This window comes from Babylonia areolata, chromosome 9 (assembly GCF_041734735.1).
Source record: "Babylonia areolata isolate BAREFJ2019XMU chromosome 9, ASM4173473v1, whole genome shotgun sequence".
Classification (NCBI taxonomy): domain Eukaryota; kingdom Metazoa; phylum Mollusca; class Gastropoda; order Neogastropoda; family Buccinidae; genus Babylonia; species Babylonia areolata.
Window position 1 is genome coordinate 27546749 of NC_134884.1, and position 17209 is coordinate 27563957.

Here is a 17209-nt window from a genome sequence, read left to right on the forward strand (position 1 = left end):
GATGCCATTCTTTCTCTGTCTCCGGACCTTGCATTTGGAATGAACTTCCTCTTTCGCTTTATCAGGTCTCCGCGCTCAGCTGTTTTAAGTCTGGCCTTAAAACCCACCTCTTCAGAAGATAGCCTCCCTTCCCTACCTCTTCCTTGTCTTCCGTTTTTTTCAGTTTTAGAGTTATGCATGCCTGTAAATGACTGATATAAAAGCACTTAGATTTGTCTCTGCACAAGATTCAGCGCTATATAAATACTATTATTATTATCATTATTATACACATAAAAGTCCACTTGTCCAAGTATGTGAGTGAACATGGGAGTTGCACTCACTACCGCAGCAGAAGAAACAGAGATAGCAGCAAAGAAAGTTTCTTTGTTGTAATTTTGACTTTGATGATCGGATGGCTCAACTTTTCAGGAAAGATTTCAACTCACCACCTGTGTGCAGTGTCTTTCATTGGGGAAACTGAACAACCACAATCATTCTGCCTCCTCTCTAAACTGGCTATACAACAAGTATCTTTTTCCACTCTTACAAGGTTTTACCACTCATCTTCCATTTTTCAGATTTCTACCATTTTACAACTTTCAACAAAACTTGGATTTTCAGCCATTGTGTAATTTCTGTTTCGCTGCTTTAAAAGTAAGTTGTGGCTGTTTTTTTACACTTGCTGAAATTAATTTAGCAACATGGCTAGATTTGTTTTTTAAATCTCTTAATTGTATCTCCCCATGTTTGGTTTCTATAGCATTTGCAATTCATACTTTTGTTAGAGGCTACCACAAAGACGTTTACACACACACACACACACACACATAGAAACATACATATCTGCACACAAGCAAGCATGCTTGCACACATGCATACATGCACACACATAAACAAACAGACACACACACAAACAAACACACACAGACACACACAGACACACACACACACACACACACACACACACACACACAGTGTTGTTGCAGTGAGTCATTTTGTTTACACAAGTTAGTCAAAAATTTAATTAGTCATATCCTCAGTACTTTAAACGGTAATTATAGTAGTTACAGTTTCATTACTGTATACTTATAAAATATTTGCATGAAAAAATTTGCTCCTTCCTATCTCTGTGGCTACTTTCACCTCTACACCCCATCTCGCTCTCTATGACCAGCTTTGGATCCAGTTTGTTTCAACATTCCCAGATTCAAACACTCTACAGTCAGCCACCACTCTCTTTCTGCAGTCTTGGTCAGGAAGTTTAAACAATACTAAAAAAAAAAATACACATCCGAAGTGGATGGCCCTCAACTGCACAGTCCCACTCTTCCCATTTAAGCCCGAGGCACACTCAAATCAAGGCAGGCACCAGTCAAATTAGAAAACCAGTCAAATTAGAAAACCAAGCAAAAAAAAAACCCCTACTTCTGATGGGGCTCTAACCCAGCTCCTACTTATCAGTCCATTTTGCAAACCACTTAATACAGCAACTGGTTCCAATCTTCATTCATTACATGGACTTGTTTCACAGAAACAACATCGCAGTAACACAAAATTCCATGAACTTAACGGACTTGTATCCCAAAAACACCAACCACAATAACAGACAAATCCATGAACTTAACGGACTTGTATCCCCAAAAACACCAACCACAATAACAGACAAATCCATGAACTTAACGGACTTGTATCCCCAAAAACACCAACCACAACAACAGACAAATCCATGAACGGACTTGTATCCAAAAAAACCAACCACAATAACAGACAAATCCATGAACTCAACAGACTTGTATCCCCAAAAACACCAACCACAATAACAGACAAATTCATGAACTTAACGGACTTGTATCCCAAAAACACCAACCACAATAACAGACAAATCCATGAACGGACTTGTATCCGAAAAAAACAACCACAATAACAGACAAATCCATGAACTTAACGGACTTGCATCCCCAAAAACACCAACCACAATAACAGACAAATCCATGAACTCACAGCTACATTCTGAATAGTGTTGAGGTCCAGATGACGTATCACTGTAAAATCCATCTCGGAATCAAGGACCCCTTTCCAGCCCCTGTCCAGAAAGGCCATGCACTGGTAGCGAATGTATCCCCGTCGGCCCTCAAACGAGGAGGGTATGCTGGCGGGTAAGGCCACGTTGAACGGGTAGATGTGGTATCCTGCTGGGTGCTTTGACTCCTCATCTGCAAAAAGGGAGTTTCAGTTCAGTTTCAGTTCCAGTTTCTCAAGGAGGCGTCACTGCCTTCACACAAATCAATAATTATATGCTCCACCACATCCACTAGGCAGGTGCCTGACCAACAGCATAACTCAACACACTTAGTTAGACCTCGAGTGCATGCACTTGTGTACCAATCAGTGGATTTCTTATACAGAATTTTGCCAAAGAACAACACTCTAATTGCCAGAGGTTTTTTTTTCAGTGTTGCACAAGGGAGCTCGGTTTATCATTTCATCTGAATGACTAGATGGTCAGTTTGATTTTCCAGTCAAACTTGGGAGAAAGGGTGAGACCAGGATTCAAACCCACACACTCACAGGCATTGTATTGGCAGGTGTCTTAACCATTCTGCCACTTTCCTCTCTGGCCTGTTTCGTGTTGCCTTTATTAACATTTGAATAGGATGTAATTACAAACAACAAAGTGGCTGCAATGTACCCAGAAAATAACCCCCTAACAACAAAGAATCATTCAGAATGTCAAATTTTATAAACATATCTAAGATAAGCACCTGTCTTTGCTGTTTGCAGTTTCAGTTTCAAACATACTTTTTTTTCACTTCTAAAGCATCCATGCCATTTGGGTTGCATTGCCCCTTCACTGATTATCCCAAGTCCCCCATACACATCCACACTCTTCTGCTCCAGTCCCAATGCCAGCAGTTTACACAGACTATTAATGTTAGGTTGCCATTTGGCCACATACAAAAAGATACTCCACAATGCTGCTGAATGGCTTCATTGGCATATCGTAATGTCTGCAATTCAGATGAGATGATAAACTGAGGTCCCGTGTGCAGCACACACCTGGTGCACTGAAAAAGATCCCATGTCAACAAGTGTTGTCCTCTGGCAAAATTCTGTGGAAGAAATCCCCTCTGATAGGTACATATACATGCATGCACTCAATGCCTGGCAAGCGTGTTGGGTTATGCTGCTGTCAGGCATCTGCCTAGCAGATGTGGAGAAATGTATATGGATTTGTCTGAGCTCAGTAACACCTCTTTGAGAAACTGAAATTGAAGCTCGGTATTGTCTGTTCTGATTCAACATATGCAGGATACCACCTACGTGGAAGAAGAGAGAAAGATTTTTTTAAACAAAATATATTCCAAGTCAGACTTCTTTCCTTCTCTTTTTCACCCTGTCCTTTTTTTTCTCCCTTTACACATTAATTGTCTCCAGATACACAATGCACTTTTCAACGGACAGGAGCAAAAATAATTTCTTCACACTCCGACAACCTGGAATCTACACATGTCAACTTCAGATACAGGAAATGTCAATTCAAGGCTGAAAAAGAATAAACAAGCTGTGCCTTACTCTGCATGCTGTGCATTTACGCACTGTGATATTACCACTAATTCTAGTGAAAGGCCTTCTATCGATAAAAAACAACAAAAAAAAGCACTGGTGAAACAAAGTATATGACACTCACCCTCTGAGTTGTACAGGGTGACATTTTCATCAATGTAAGTCTCGTAGGCACGGTAATGTTTCTTGCTGTCGCTACCTGATACCTCCCAAGATGATTTGGCGCGTCCCTCAAACTTAATGCTGATATCTGCACAGGTAAAATAGCAGCAACTTTTCATCTTACATCAAGACAATAGCAATGATAGAAGCAGTGGCAAGAGGGTGAGCTATAGCAACAAGGTACAAATGAGCAGTCAGTTTTGGATAGTAGCAAATGAAAAAAAACCCAAAAAACAATGAGGCTCACAGAACAACAGAATGTTTGTAAATAACGAATGTCTCACAAACACAGACACACACGCACACGTGCGCACACATTCACACACACACACACACACATACACACATGTGCACACTCACATAAACACATGATATATACACCACTAGTACTCACATCTATGGAATGGGAGGGATTGAAACACATTCACTTAGAAGAAAAAACACGCAAAAACTTCCTGGTAAAAAGCATAGGAATTCTCGTTGGATGTGACTGTATTATATATACATCAAATTTTGCCAATTACCAACAGCCGTGGTGCACAAGTCAGCAAGACAGACTGACAACTGCAAGGTAATATATGAAACTGATTACCTAGTGGGCAAATAACAAAATATTACTGTTTGTATTTTCAGCCCCAACAAGCATTGTATGGTGTTGTGCAACTTTCTGACCACCACAGATTTTAATTTTTCTGAGTATGACATTGAGAGTAAGAAAAATAAGCTAAGCTCTCTCTCTCTCTCTCTCTCTGTCTCTGTCTCTCTCTCTGTCTCTCTCTCTTCCAGCATACATAGTTGTCTTGCAATGAAAGTAGATTTTCCTATAGAAATTTGACAGAGACGTCTTGTTGTGATGGGTTTCTTTTTAAGTTGCAAATATCAACACCACTCGCTGAAGCACCTCATTTTGAGTAATGGCAAGAATGCCATCTGCTGACCGTCGTCTTGTTTTATTGAAGAATTAATAAAATCATTTGTTATGCATTTAATAATAATAATAATAATAACAGCTTGTCACACATGTAAGAATTTCATCCTATCACTTCACTACTTGAATAAATTAACAAGAACATAAGGATATAAATATTGATGAACATGGGGAGGGGGGGTATTGGGGGGATGGGGGGAATATTGATGAACACAGGGGGAAAAAATAATCTGTTGAGTTAGTAGTTATAAACAGATAAAACCGCAGACAGTGAAAATAGGTAAAAAAAAGTGAGCCAGCCTTTTCCCTTCTGCATGGCGGGATCCTGTGAATAATGCATGGCCACAGAGCTGGTTTGTGCCGTTTGTCAACTCCTGTGTTTAGCCAGTGATCAATACAGATCTGCCCGGCTGCCAGTGGAAATCAGAAGGAATGAAAGCCATACATCAGCCTTTTGGGGGAATGGGCTGTGTCACAAGCCGAGTAGACCTTTGCGTGTTGAACAGACAGTCACTGTCACAGTGGATGATATGTTTGCTCAGACAGACCAGCCTGACAGCTGATGTAAATAACAGGCTTTACCAGCACAGCTCAGCCAAGCGCTTCCGCATATAGAATGGTTGTGAGTTTGATTCCATGGTGCCCAAAATAAAAAATGGCACTCTGACATATTAACAACATGTCTTTCTGGAGGGAAGGCCGGGCAGTGTAATGTTGGATTGCTTCCCTTCTTCCCCCCTCACCCCCCCACATCCCCACGCCCCCCTGGCCCCCACTAGCCACCCCCACCCACTCTGTTCTCCTAGGATTATTATCTCCATTGGTAATTCGATGTGGGTGATGTATGGTGCATGTGATAAAAATAGGACTTAATAACAGGTGGTGACACATCAGTCAAACAATGGATTAGAATAAAAACAGGCCACTGCACCTGACACTGGCAAACAACAGAGAGTAAAACAAACACCCCTCCTCTGCACCTATAAACAACTGGGACATATATATGTATTCACACGTTGACTGCAATTACTCGGACAATTGTTACTCACTTTTATAATTTTAATCTCTTTCTGGACTTGATATATCTGGACCCTTCCAATGGATTACTTTTTTTTTTTTTTAATCACCCACTGGCATTTTTGGCTGTTTACACCAGTTTTTTAAATGTATTTTTCAATAATACAAACATTATAATCATATAATGATTTAGATGAACTTATTTCAATTCTTTTTTGTTGAAAATTTCATGGAATGGTCAATCCTTGAGGCATACCCTGCATTTAAATGCCTGTATACAGTTAAAACTGCGCTTAAGTTTCTCTCTCTTTTTTTCTTCTTCTGCTTTCCTATACATGTGTGGCTGAATTATGTTGTCTGACATGGCATGTGTGCACACCACTCACTCACTCACACACACACACACACACACACACACACACACACACACATACACACACACACAACACACACACACGCATACTCACACACACACACATAATAATCACTCACAACTGCTTGTTAATCATCATGTCATTAATAAACTCAGTCATGACATCAAAGTCGCCAGTTACAAAAATAAAACGCAGCAAATTACCCACATGTACGATGTCAGACAACCGTAACAAGATAACATAAGGTACAGTAAAGTAAGGTAAGGTAAGGAAGGGAAAGGTAAGGTAAGGTAAGGAAAGGTAAGGAATGGTAAGAATAATTTTATTCTTTCATTCAGAGAAAGTACCTAGAAATGCTACACCAAACCATGCAATAAACTGTAATGATTTTTTTCTTTTTTAAGATAAAAGTTTGACACGGTAATTTTTTGGTGTGTTTCCATTTCATATTCCGCCTTGTGCAGTGGCTGAGGACCATACCATACCATAGACACAATAAGAAGAACAAGACGAAGACTGCACTTACTGACGATGCGAGTGGGTTTGGACAGACGGAGGATCACAGTCCCTGTGACGTTCTGCCCAGCAGTGAACACAGCGTCCTCGCTATCAAAGCGGATGTCAAACGCCTCGATTTTCATCCTCACTTCCTTCTTCTTCACATCTGCCTCACATTCACATTGCTCATTGCTCCCCCTGTTCCTTCATCTGAAACACACAATAAACAGAGAATAAATAAGCTGAAGAATTTTTTTTTTTTTAAACCCCACACACAACGAAGAACTGGAAGAATGAATGATATACAAAGGTTTTTAAAAAATAAAGAAAAAAAATTTCAGATGAACAAAAAAAGCTTTAAGTAATATCAAATGCTTCAAACTGAAAAAATTACATAGAAATTTTATCCATACGTGATTAACTGAACGAAGAAATGGGGGAATGAAAAATACACAAAGTTGCAAATATGCACAATGACTTCAGAAACAAAGTTAATCAATCATTCACAAAATAAATAAATGAAACTGAATGAATGAAATAAGCAGCAAATCAATCACAATCAATAAACAATGTTCATGAAGCTCCTTTCTTCTGTTCATTCTCATACAAGTAAGAATGCTAATTTGTTAATGAATACAGTATTAACCAGGCCAGCTAAAAGTCCTGTTTGAAAATAACAATATTTAAAAAATAAATAAATAAAAATAATATATGCTAATAAATATGTTACTAAAATCACCACTAGGAAAGAAACAAGAACAAAATACTTGGAAAGTTATAAATTTATGAAACACATATATAAGTTTATACAAAAGTTTTTTTTCTTTTCTTTTTTTTTCTTTTTTTTTTCTTTTTCTTTTTCTTTTTTCATTTCATTATGGACACAAAACAAAATATAATAAAAAAACGAAACAAAACATGCATGTTTTTTCACAACACATACAAAACAAAACACAATAAAGACACATGATGTAGTTTTTCCAAGGCCTGGGTGGACGGCCCACTGCCAAGCCACAAAAATTTGCCTTTGAAATCTGTAACCGTACAGAAAGGTCTTTCAACACTGTAATTTTAACTTGTGTAACCCATCTTTGTTATCAGATATAAGATTACAAAGGATCCACCTGCTAACTACGCATTTACAATCCTTGGAGTGAAGAAAAATCAATGCCCAGCTTTGTCAGGAATTGATTTCAAACACATTCTAGCTTCTGTTTCTATCACGTGTAAGTGTATGTGAGCATGTTGTTTTTTCTTTCAGGGCCTTCGCAATTGCTCCAATACTGGCTGCGGCTGTGTGTGGAAGTTTGCTTTGTGGAATCTATTTTTGGCAATATACTTTCACATGGGGTCACATGCTAATCCATCTGTGTGTGTGTGTGTGTGTGGTGTGTGTGTGAGTGTGTGTGTGTGAGTGTGTGTGTGTGTGTGTGTGTGTGTGTGTGTGTGTGTGTGTGTGTGTGTGTGTGTGTGTGTGTGTGTGTGTGTGTGTTCCTACTGTCATGCTGTGTGTGCCTACTGTCATGTACTGTCACCCACACAAGAGAAAAGATTGTGTGCATTGTTCAGCTGATGCCTGTGACATCCAGTGTCATAGTATACCTGAGGTCACAAATAAAACCTGAGTCTTGTATCACACAGCGTGTGTGTGTGTGTGTGTGTGTGTGTGTGTGTGTGTGTGTGTGCGCGCACATGTTTCAATGTGTAACTGTGTTACTGTGTGTGTCACTCTGTGTGAGCATACAAATGTGAGAATGCATGAATATATCAGGCATTTGCTCCTTTCCTTCTTTTTTTTTTTATTTTTTTTTTATTTTCATTATTAATCAAAACTGGTGTGGTGTAGTACATAAGGATGCCTCCTGAAAACTGAAAAAACTGAAAGCATACAGAGCTTACACACACACACACACACACACACACACACACACACACACATGTAACATATATATTGGTTACTTTAACCATGTGGGTTACGTCCTTTGTTCTAAATATGTGTCAACGTTCAAGGTTGCTGTTGAAGTCTCCAGCATGCCGTTTCAACATAAATAAAGTTAATTGTAACTGATGAACCTGATACACTCTCCTGACTACAATGTTGTATGGAAGGATGATAAAACATCAACATACACATGTACTGTGTGAAGCAGACAATGAGACATACAAAGACACAGAGAGAGAGAGTACAAAAGAGGAATTTTTTGTTTTAATAAACTGAGACCTGTGCGTGCATAATCCTTTTTATTATCTGATTTCATTAAAACAAAAGAAAACAATCATTAGCAGTGTCAACATTTTTTCTCTTTTTTTTAAGTTATCACATCCACCACAATCAAAGCGCCAGTCACCACTGTAACATTTTTGTATTATAGACAGTCGTGTACCACTATGACCATTGGAATGGTAGAGAAGGCAACTGCTGGCTAGAATTTGATTATGGTGAGGAGTGTCTTGCCCAAGTTACATCCCCACTCTCTTGGCTGAGAGGGTTTTAGGACAGTCGGTGTTTGGATGGTTCCACTGAACACCTCAGATCTGAATTTAGCAGCAGTGCGGGGTCTTCTCTGGATGGGTGTCCTAAATGCCACAACTCAACATCCCTGTAGACTGCTGATGCCAGGACTGCAACAGAACAAGCCTCTGTGTGTCTGTGTCCAGAGGCAACATGTGGAGTGATGGCTTAGAGAAGGCGTCCGCCTAGGAAGCAAGAGAATCTTAGTGCGCTGGTTCGAATCACAGCTCAGCTGCCGATATTTTCTCCCCCTCCACTAGACTTTGAGTGGTGGTCTGGACGCTAGTCATTCGGATGAGACGATAAACTGAAGTCCTGTGTGCAGTATGCACTTAGCCCACGTAAAAGAACCCACAGCAACAAAAGGGTTGTTCCTGGCCAAATTCTGTAGAAAAATCGACTTCAATAGGAAAAACAAATAAAACTGCACGCAAGAAAAAATACCAAAAAATGGGTGGCGCTGTAGTGTAACGATGCACTCTCCCTGGGGACAGCAGCCCGAATTTCACACAGAGAAATCTGTTGTGATAAAATGAAATACAAATACAAATAATATGGGATAGGCAGCACCACTGAAATGGCACAGAATATTGGGCAGCAGAACAAACAAAGAACCAAAAAGAGAGAGACAAAAAAATCAATCAACAGACCAGCCAGGCTCACAAACAACCTTGAGATAGTACAGACAGGTAAATAAAGTTTCACAAAAAATTAAAACTGGCTGCCAAACGCCCCTGCCAAGTCAAAATTGCCTGTGATTAAAACAGAGGAGAAAGTGGGTGTTAATGAGAGGAGAAAGTGGGTGTTAAGAGAGAAGAAAGAGGGTGTTAAGAGAGGAGAAAGTGGGTGTTAAGAGAGGAGAAGTGGGTGTTAAGAAAGAGGGTGTTAAGAGAGGAGAAAGTGGGTGTTAAGAGAGGAGAAGTGGGTGTTAAGAAAAGAAAGAGGGTGTTAAGAGAGGAGAAAGAGGGTGTTAAGAGAGAAGAAAGAGGGTGTTAAGAGAGGAGAAAGTGGGTGTTAAGAGAGGAGAAAGTAAAGTGGGTGTTAAGAGAGGAGAAAGTAGGTGTTAAGAGAGGAGAAAGAGGGTGTTAAGAGAGAAGAAAGTGGGTGTTAAGGGTGTTAAGAGAGAAAAAAGAGGGAGTTAAGAGAGGAAAAAGTGGGTGTTGAGAGGAAAAAGTGGGTGTTAAGAGAGGAGAAAGTAGGTGTTAAGAGAGGAGAAAGAGGGTGTTAAGAGAGAAGAAAGTGGGTGTTAAGGGTGTTAAGAGAGAAAAAAGTGGGTGTTAAGAGAGGAGAAGTGGGTGTTAAGAAAAGAAAGAGGGTGTTAAGAGAGGAGAAAGAGGGTGTTAAGAGAGAAGAAAGAGGGTGTTAAGAGAGGAGAAAGTGGGTGTTAAGAGGGAAGAAAGTGGGTGTTAAATGAGAAGAAAGAGGGTGTTAAAAGAGAAGAAAGAGGGAGCATGTTGATGTGGGCTATATAACAGGGAGCTGATGCCATGAAAAAAATTTTTTAATTCTGTTTGACTCAAGAGAACTGACAGTCGAGTCAAGGTCCCATTCTTTGTCTTCTTCCAACTCTCTCCTTCACACTCTTCTCACCCTCTACCAACCCTCATTTGCCATTAATTTACTGTGGTGTTCCTCACCCTATCCTATCCCCATTATTTAGCCATCACTCTGATGTTAGCATCAAAGGATAGACAGCTTTGATCAGCTGATGTTTGCTGCACAGAGAATGCCAGATTGCCATGTTTACCGTCCCAGTTTGATCAATAAAGCAAGCATAAAATGCCTCTGTTGTGGTGATCCACTGCGCCTCCGGCTTCCTGTCCCATGCTATCTCCAGTGTCAGTATCACTTGCAAGAGCTGAACTCGTGCTGTAACTGTCAGCATCAGCAGTTTTTCAATCTCTCTCTCTCTCTCTCTCTCTCTCTCTCTCTCTCCTCTCTTCCTCTCTCTCTCTCTCTCTCTGTCTGTCTCTACACACATACATGTCTGTCTGTCTGTCTTTCTCATGGGAGCAGTGATTAAATGGTTAGAGTGCAGGATTCTAACCTGAGTTTCCTGAGTTTGATCCCTGTCACACCTGGTGTGTTAAAGGCAGAGATTGTTCATATCTCTGACAGGTGCAATAGCTGAGTGGTTAAAGCGTTGGACTGTCAATCTGAGGGTCCCAGGTTCGAATCACGGTGACGGCGCCTGGTGGGTAAAGGGTGGAGATTTTTACAGTCTCTCAGGTCAACATATGTGCAGACCTGCTAGTGCCTGAACCCCCTTCATGTGTATATGCAAGCAGAAGATCAAATACGCACATTAAAGATCCTGTAATCCATGTCAGCGTTCAGTGGGTTACGGAAACAAGAACATACCCAGCATGCACACCCCCGAAAACGGAGTATGGCTGCCTACATGGCAGTGTAAAAACGGTCATACACACAAAAGCCCACTCGTGTGCATGCAAGTGAACGCAGAAGAAGAAGAAGAAGAAGTTCATATCTCTGTTATATATCGTAGTGGATTGATGGCCTAGAGGTAACACATCCGCCTCGGAAGCAAGAGAATCTGAGCGCACTGGTTTAAATCACGGCTCAGTCACCATATTTTCTCCCCCTCCACTAGACCTTGAGTGGTGGTCTGGATGCTAGTCATTCGGATGAGATGATAAACCGAGGTCCCATGTGCAACATGCACTTAGTGCACGTAAAAGAACCCACGGCAACAAAAGGGTTGTCCCTGGCAAAATTCTGTAGAAAAATCCACTTTGATTCGAAAAACAAATAATTTGCACGCAGGAAAAAATACAACAAAAAATGGGTGGCGCTCTCAGTGTGGCGACGCGCTCTGCCTGGGAAAATCAGCCCTATTTTCACACAGGACAGAGAAATCTGTTGTGACAAAAAAGAGAAAAAAAAAGAAATTCAAATCTCCCATGCCAACATATGTGCAGACCTATTGCCTGAACCCCCTTTATGTCTTACACACACACAGAAGATCAAATACACATGCTAAAGAACCTGTAATCCATGTCAGTGCTCTGTGGGTTATGAAAACAAAAACAGAACAAGCATGTACACCCCAAAAATGGGAGTACGTCTGCCTACAAGACGAGGTAAATAAACAAATAAGTCATACACATAAAATGTCACATGTCTGTACAAGTGTGCGTGACTGAAACCTGATTGAATGACACAGGAAATCAATGATGTCAGTCAGATCTACCCAGGTAGGCAGCCTGTTGTGCAAATGACATTGTGTTTGTAAAGCATTTAGAGCTAGGTCTCAGACCAAGAATAGGCGTTATTTAAGTATCCATATCATCATCATCATCATCATCTCAACTTTCTCTGTAGCTGTTTCTTTTCTGTTTGGCCTTGTCAGTCATGATTTACACTTAACCCTTTCACTGCCAGTCAATTTAGAGTACAAAATTCCCTTGTGCTATAAACACAGAAATATGGTGTCTAGGAATAACAGGGGATTCCCCCTGTGATATGTAGAAAAAATGGCCTATCCTACCACAGAACATAAAGAGCAGTAGGTTCATCGATAACAGACCCATGATCTGGTCACCCTTCAGTGACATGGGTCCTCTACCTAGCTGCTGCATAAATGCAAGTTTGGCAGTGAAAGGGTTAAATACTTTGTTTAACTGCCTGTTGCTACAAAGACATTTTTTTCCGCACATCCTCATGGTAGTGGTATCACTGAACATTGCTTTTTCTTCTATCTACAATACAACACAATAAATCTTTATTTATACAACTGGAAATTAATTGTGCATCCACAGTCTTATCACTCACCCCAACACAATATCTCAACCCGCAGCTGAGTCAAAACACACATAAAACATGACAAAGGTTGGACCAAAGGATCGAAAAGCAACGTATAAAAAGCTAAATACACAAAGCAAGTAATACAACACATTGGCTTCATTAAACACACATGCCCAACACCCACCCACCTACCACCCACCCCACAAAAAAGTTATAGCATAAACATGTACTTTAAGATCATACTTTCAAAATAAGAAATGCTTCTATAAAATCATTACAAATAGTTTAATGCCAGGTTTGGTACTAAAAAAAAAAAATTTTTTTTAAAGCAGATAAAATAAAAGTTTGGGGCAACTGCGGGAGGGAGGGAGAGAAAATAATTAGATGATTATTGATACAAAAATCTGATAAATACTGAAAAAAAAATATATATATATATGTATATATATATAAAGAGAGAGAGAGAGAGAGAGAGAGAGAGAGAGAGATTTTATTTATTTATCTATCTATCTATCTATCTATCCATCTATACATATACACTTTTTCTAAAGAAAAAAAGTTAAAACACACTGGTGGTATTACAGTAGTACATATTCATGATATTGTGTACTTCTCTCCGGAAGACAGCAGCGGTTGTATTTTCTCATCAGAATATTAATATCATTATACTCTAGTTGTGGCTTCTCCTGAGAACAATATGTATACATTCTCACGGCCAGGAAACAGGCTAGACATCATGTCTGTCACCTGTGCACTGCCACATCCTTCAGAGTCGGGACTCCATGACTCCATCCCACAAGCCACCTGCTGCCACTAACAATGTGACGACAATGCACTGCTGTGCTGTACACACTCGAAAGTGCAGTCACTGGCATCACCTCTGAACCATCCCCTCGCCACTCCTTCGGAGCATTTCCTGAGGACTCCAGGTCCTAAGTGCCCCTAACACAGTAACAGCCTCAGTGCCTCTAACACAACAACAGTCTACTCTCCGCAGTTCACTCACCCTCCTCCACAATCCCTGAAGCTATTTGTATGTCTTACTCAGTTACTGTGCAAATTGGCTAGCTACTTTATACATTTTTGTGAGCTGTTCATGCTGGGGACTGGAAAGTTATAGATCTGATGGGAGGAAGGCAAAGTGGGGTGAAGTTTGTACATTATTTCAATGAAAAGTTTTCACTCAGAATCCAAGGAAACATCCAAGTGGCTGAGAACAAAGCATCCCCTCTGACACTTAACCAAGGTGGTGATTTATTAACTAAATCTGGAAATAATGAGTGGCCTCTATTGAACCTAGGTGTCCATTTATTAACTGATGCAGTCATTGAGAGACCAATATATAACTCAGATTCAAGGCAAGCACAGTGGATTAATGTATTTTCACTGAAGGGGTCCTCTTAAAGAATAAGAATTTCCATTTATATCTGCATACGGGTGTCTTTGTGTGTACCAGTACATAGTCTTCACAATTACATCTTTCCACTCCAGGTGGTATCAATCACTCAGTCACTTTACTGTTCGTTAGATGCATGTGTGCTTCATCTCAAACTGATATTACATTTCATTAGATGCGTGCGTGCGTGCGTGCGTGTGTGTGTGTGTGTTATGAACTATTTTTTGACAGTTTCAAGTGTTACTGTTAAAAACCAGAAGAAAATGTCAAGTGAGGCTGTGGCACTGTGATTTCAACAGTGCATTGTACGCCACAAGCCTTCAACTTCCTCATTCATATTGTTACACTGCTGTCTAATATGTATATCTGATGTAGATTTATACAATATATCTTTATACATCTATTTGTAAATTAATTGTGCATCCATAGGTTTGTCACTCACCCAACACAATTTCTTAGCCCATAGCCAAGTCGAACACACACACACACACACACACACACACACAACATGACAAAGGTTGGACCAAAAGATCAAAATGCTACACATTTAAAGCTAAATACACACAAGCAAGTATTACAAGACAGCAGCTTCATTTTCCACCGCCACCCCCTAATCCCCATCTTCCTAAACACACACACACACACACACACACACACACACAACACACACACACACACACACACACACACAAAACAGGCACAGAGAGAGGAGGTGGGTAGAGAGAGATGATAATAGATAATTTCGAATTCAAAAGAAAAACATATACGGATAAATAGGCAGATCTAGATAGATACATAGATAGGTAGATAGACAGATAGACAGACGGATGGACAGGCAGGCAGACAGATGGATAGATGGAGTTTTGGATGGATGGATGGATAGATGGATCAATCTATAAAGAAACAGACAGATAAATCAGACCAAAAAAAATGGTCGTTCAATTACAATAATGTCTCATAAAAGAAAGTGTCCATCTGGGTTTATGATAAAGCAATAGATCTATCTCTGACAGAGCTGTGACAACATGAATTTGTTAAAATTTCTAGTGAGCAAATCTTTTACAGAGCTGATCTGACCCAGTAATTCTCACAGTCTTCGGTTTTTTTCTGCCCCAACATCTGCATTCAGTTGCATAACTCCCATGCTCATTCCCAAGTTCCCCATACACAGCCACACCCAGGTTCATCTGTCACAGTCTCTCTCAGCGATGGCAGTACAGAGACAATCCATCTCTGAAAGTGAAAAGGAAGACTATGGAAAGGAAATGGATTGATTTGAAAGCAAACCCAGTTTGATCAGTTCTATAATGTTAGAGGGATAAGACAAAACTCTGAAGGGTGTTCAGCTTCTGTCTATCAAAAGCCTGCACATGGGAAGTATACAGTGTTTGATTTCAACTAAAGCAAGCCACTACAGCAATTACCATTCCGTCCATGTACAAGAGATATTTCATGAAATATTGTTTAACTCTGTTATTGTTATATAAATGTTTTAACAAACAGACTATCAACTATTAGATGATTGACAGATGACATAACATTGTATCTTATGCAATTTTTTCCATAGATATTACACATTATCACACACACACACACACACACACACACACACACACACACATTTGCAACTTCCACATTCAACTCATTAGCACAAATTCAGAAGAAAAAAGAAAAGAAACAGAACCTATGCAGCTTTCCCAATCTTAACTGATTTTGAAATCCTTGGGTGAACTCTGTGACTGTGGTGTTGTCATGTCATGCAGAGTTGCAGTGTGTGTGTGTGTGCGAGCGCGCGTGCATGAGCTTGTGTGTGTGTCTGTGTGTGTGTGTGCACGTGTGTTTGTGTGTGCGTGTGAACAGGTCAACACAAAACAGATTTTACAAAGATTTCATTCATCATGACAAAATATTTTAAGTCAAAATAAAACAACTTTTAAGACTGTAATAGTGTAGTGTTTTAACTCATTCATTCACTTTGACTTTGAGTCTGATACTATCATGCCCAGGGTCAGAGCGATGCCTCCAATTGTCCTTGTGGTCTGTCACTGACAATTTAGCACACACACACACACACACACACACACACACACACACACACACAAGTATGTTATATAAAATCCTGAATGATACTTGACCTGTGAATTTTGCAGTGTAACAGATTTCAACACAACACCATACTCTTGACAATTTTGGCTTAACACAAACACATAAAGTTTTGTTTTCTACCTTAGCACTGAGGTCTTTAAAAGAATATTTGGTATAGAATACTCATGTGGGGCAATTAATAGCCTGGTCCTCCAACAGCAAGTCCGCAGTAAGCCCACTGGCACTTGTTATCAGACTGAATACATTATGACTATACAGCCAATAGATCAAATTACCAGATTCAGATACATGTCGACCACAAAACATTGATTCCACCTTACCTTCATTGTCGAATCACGGCGTAAAAATCACCCAAGACGATTTTTATCTCGACACATAATAACTGATAATTTTATCAACAAAACCGAACACTGTCACTTTCTCATGATAATAGTTTATCCTCATCAGATCTTGTCGTCTTCAAAGTGCAAGTGATATCAGTGGAGACTTGAATAATCCTATTGCGATTCACAATCCACAGGCAATGTACGCGTTTCTTTGTCGGTGTCATGTGAGTGCTGCCACACCTATATTCATCGCTTTACACTGCTTCGTCACAGACATTTATCGATCCAGGGTAATATCACCACGAGCAGCAGCAGCAGCAGCAACATTGGAGCCTGCACAAAAAGGGAAACAATTTTGCACTTTCAGGACGAGAATGGTCTCCCTTTTATTGTCGTCTGCTGAAGTGCCCTTCTGCAAAGCTCGATTCCACAGCCCACAGAACGATTGGCAGTCATTGTGTGTGTGTGTGTGTGTGTGTGTGTGTGTGTGTTGTGGAGGAGCTCTGGCCGACCACGAAGGTCAGTTCAGGTCAGGGTGAGCGAGTGTGGAGGGGCGGGGAGGGGATGGGGGGTTGAGCA

General features: G+C 40.2%; 1 protein-coding gene across 2 annotated transcripts in view; it reads right to left on the minus strand.

Annotated features, from left to right (window-relative positions):
* LOC143285808 (arrestin domain-containing protein 17-like) overlaps positions 1-16956 on the minus strand; it is a 26977-nt gene extending 10021 nt beyond the window's left edge. The window contains exons 1-4 of one of the 2 annotated variants that reach the window (XM_076593237.1): positions 16625-16956; positions 6554-6735; positions 3671-3796; positions 1984-2195 (exon numbers count right to left, since the gene is read on the minus strand). In XM_076593237.1, the coding sequence (XP_076449352.1) occupies positions 1984-2195; positions 3671-3796; positions 6554-6668 (453 nt within the window). In that variant the 5' untranslated portion in view covers positions 6669-6735; positions 16625-16956. Of the gene's footprint in view, positions 1-1983; positions 2196-3670; positions 3797-6553; positions 6736-13549; positions 13676-16624 lie in introns of those variants that run through there. The other variant, XM_076593238.1, reaches the window with a different exon arrangement.
* Positions 16957-17209: the final 253 nt, after the last annotated feature.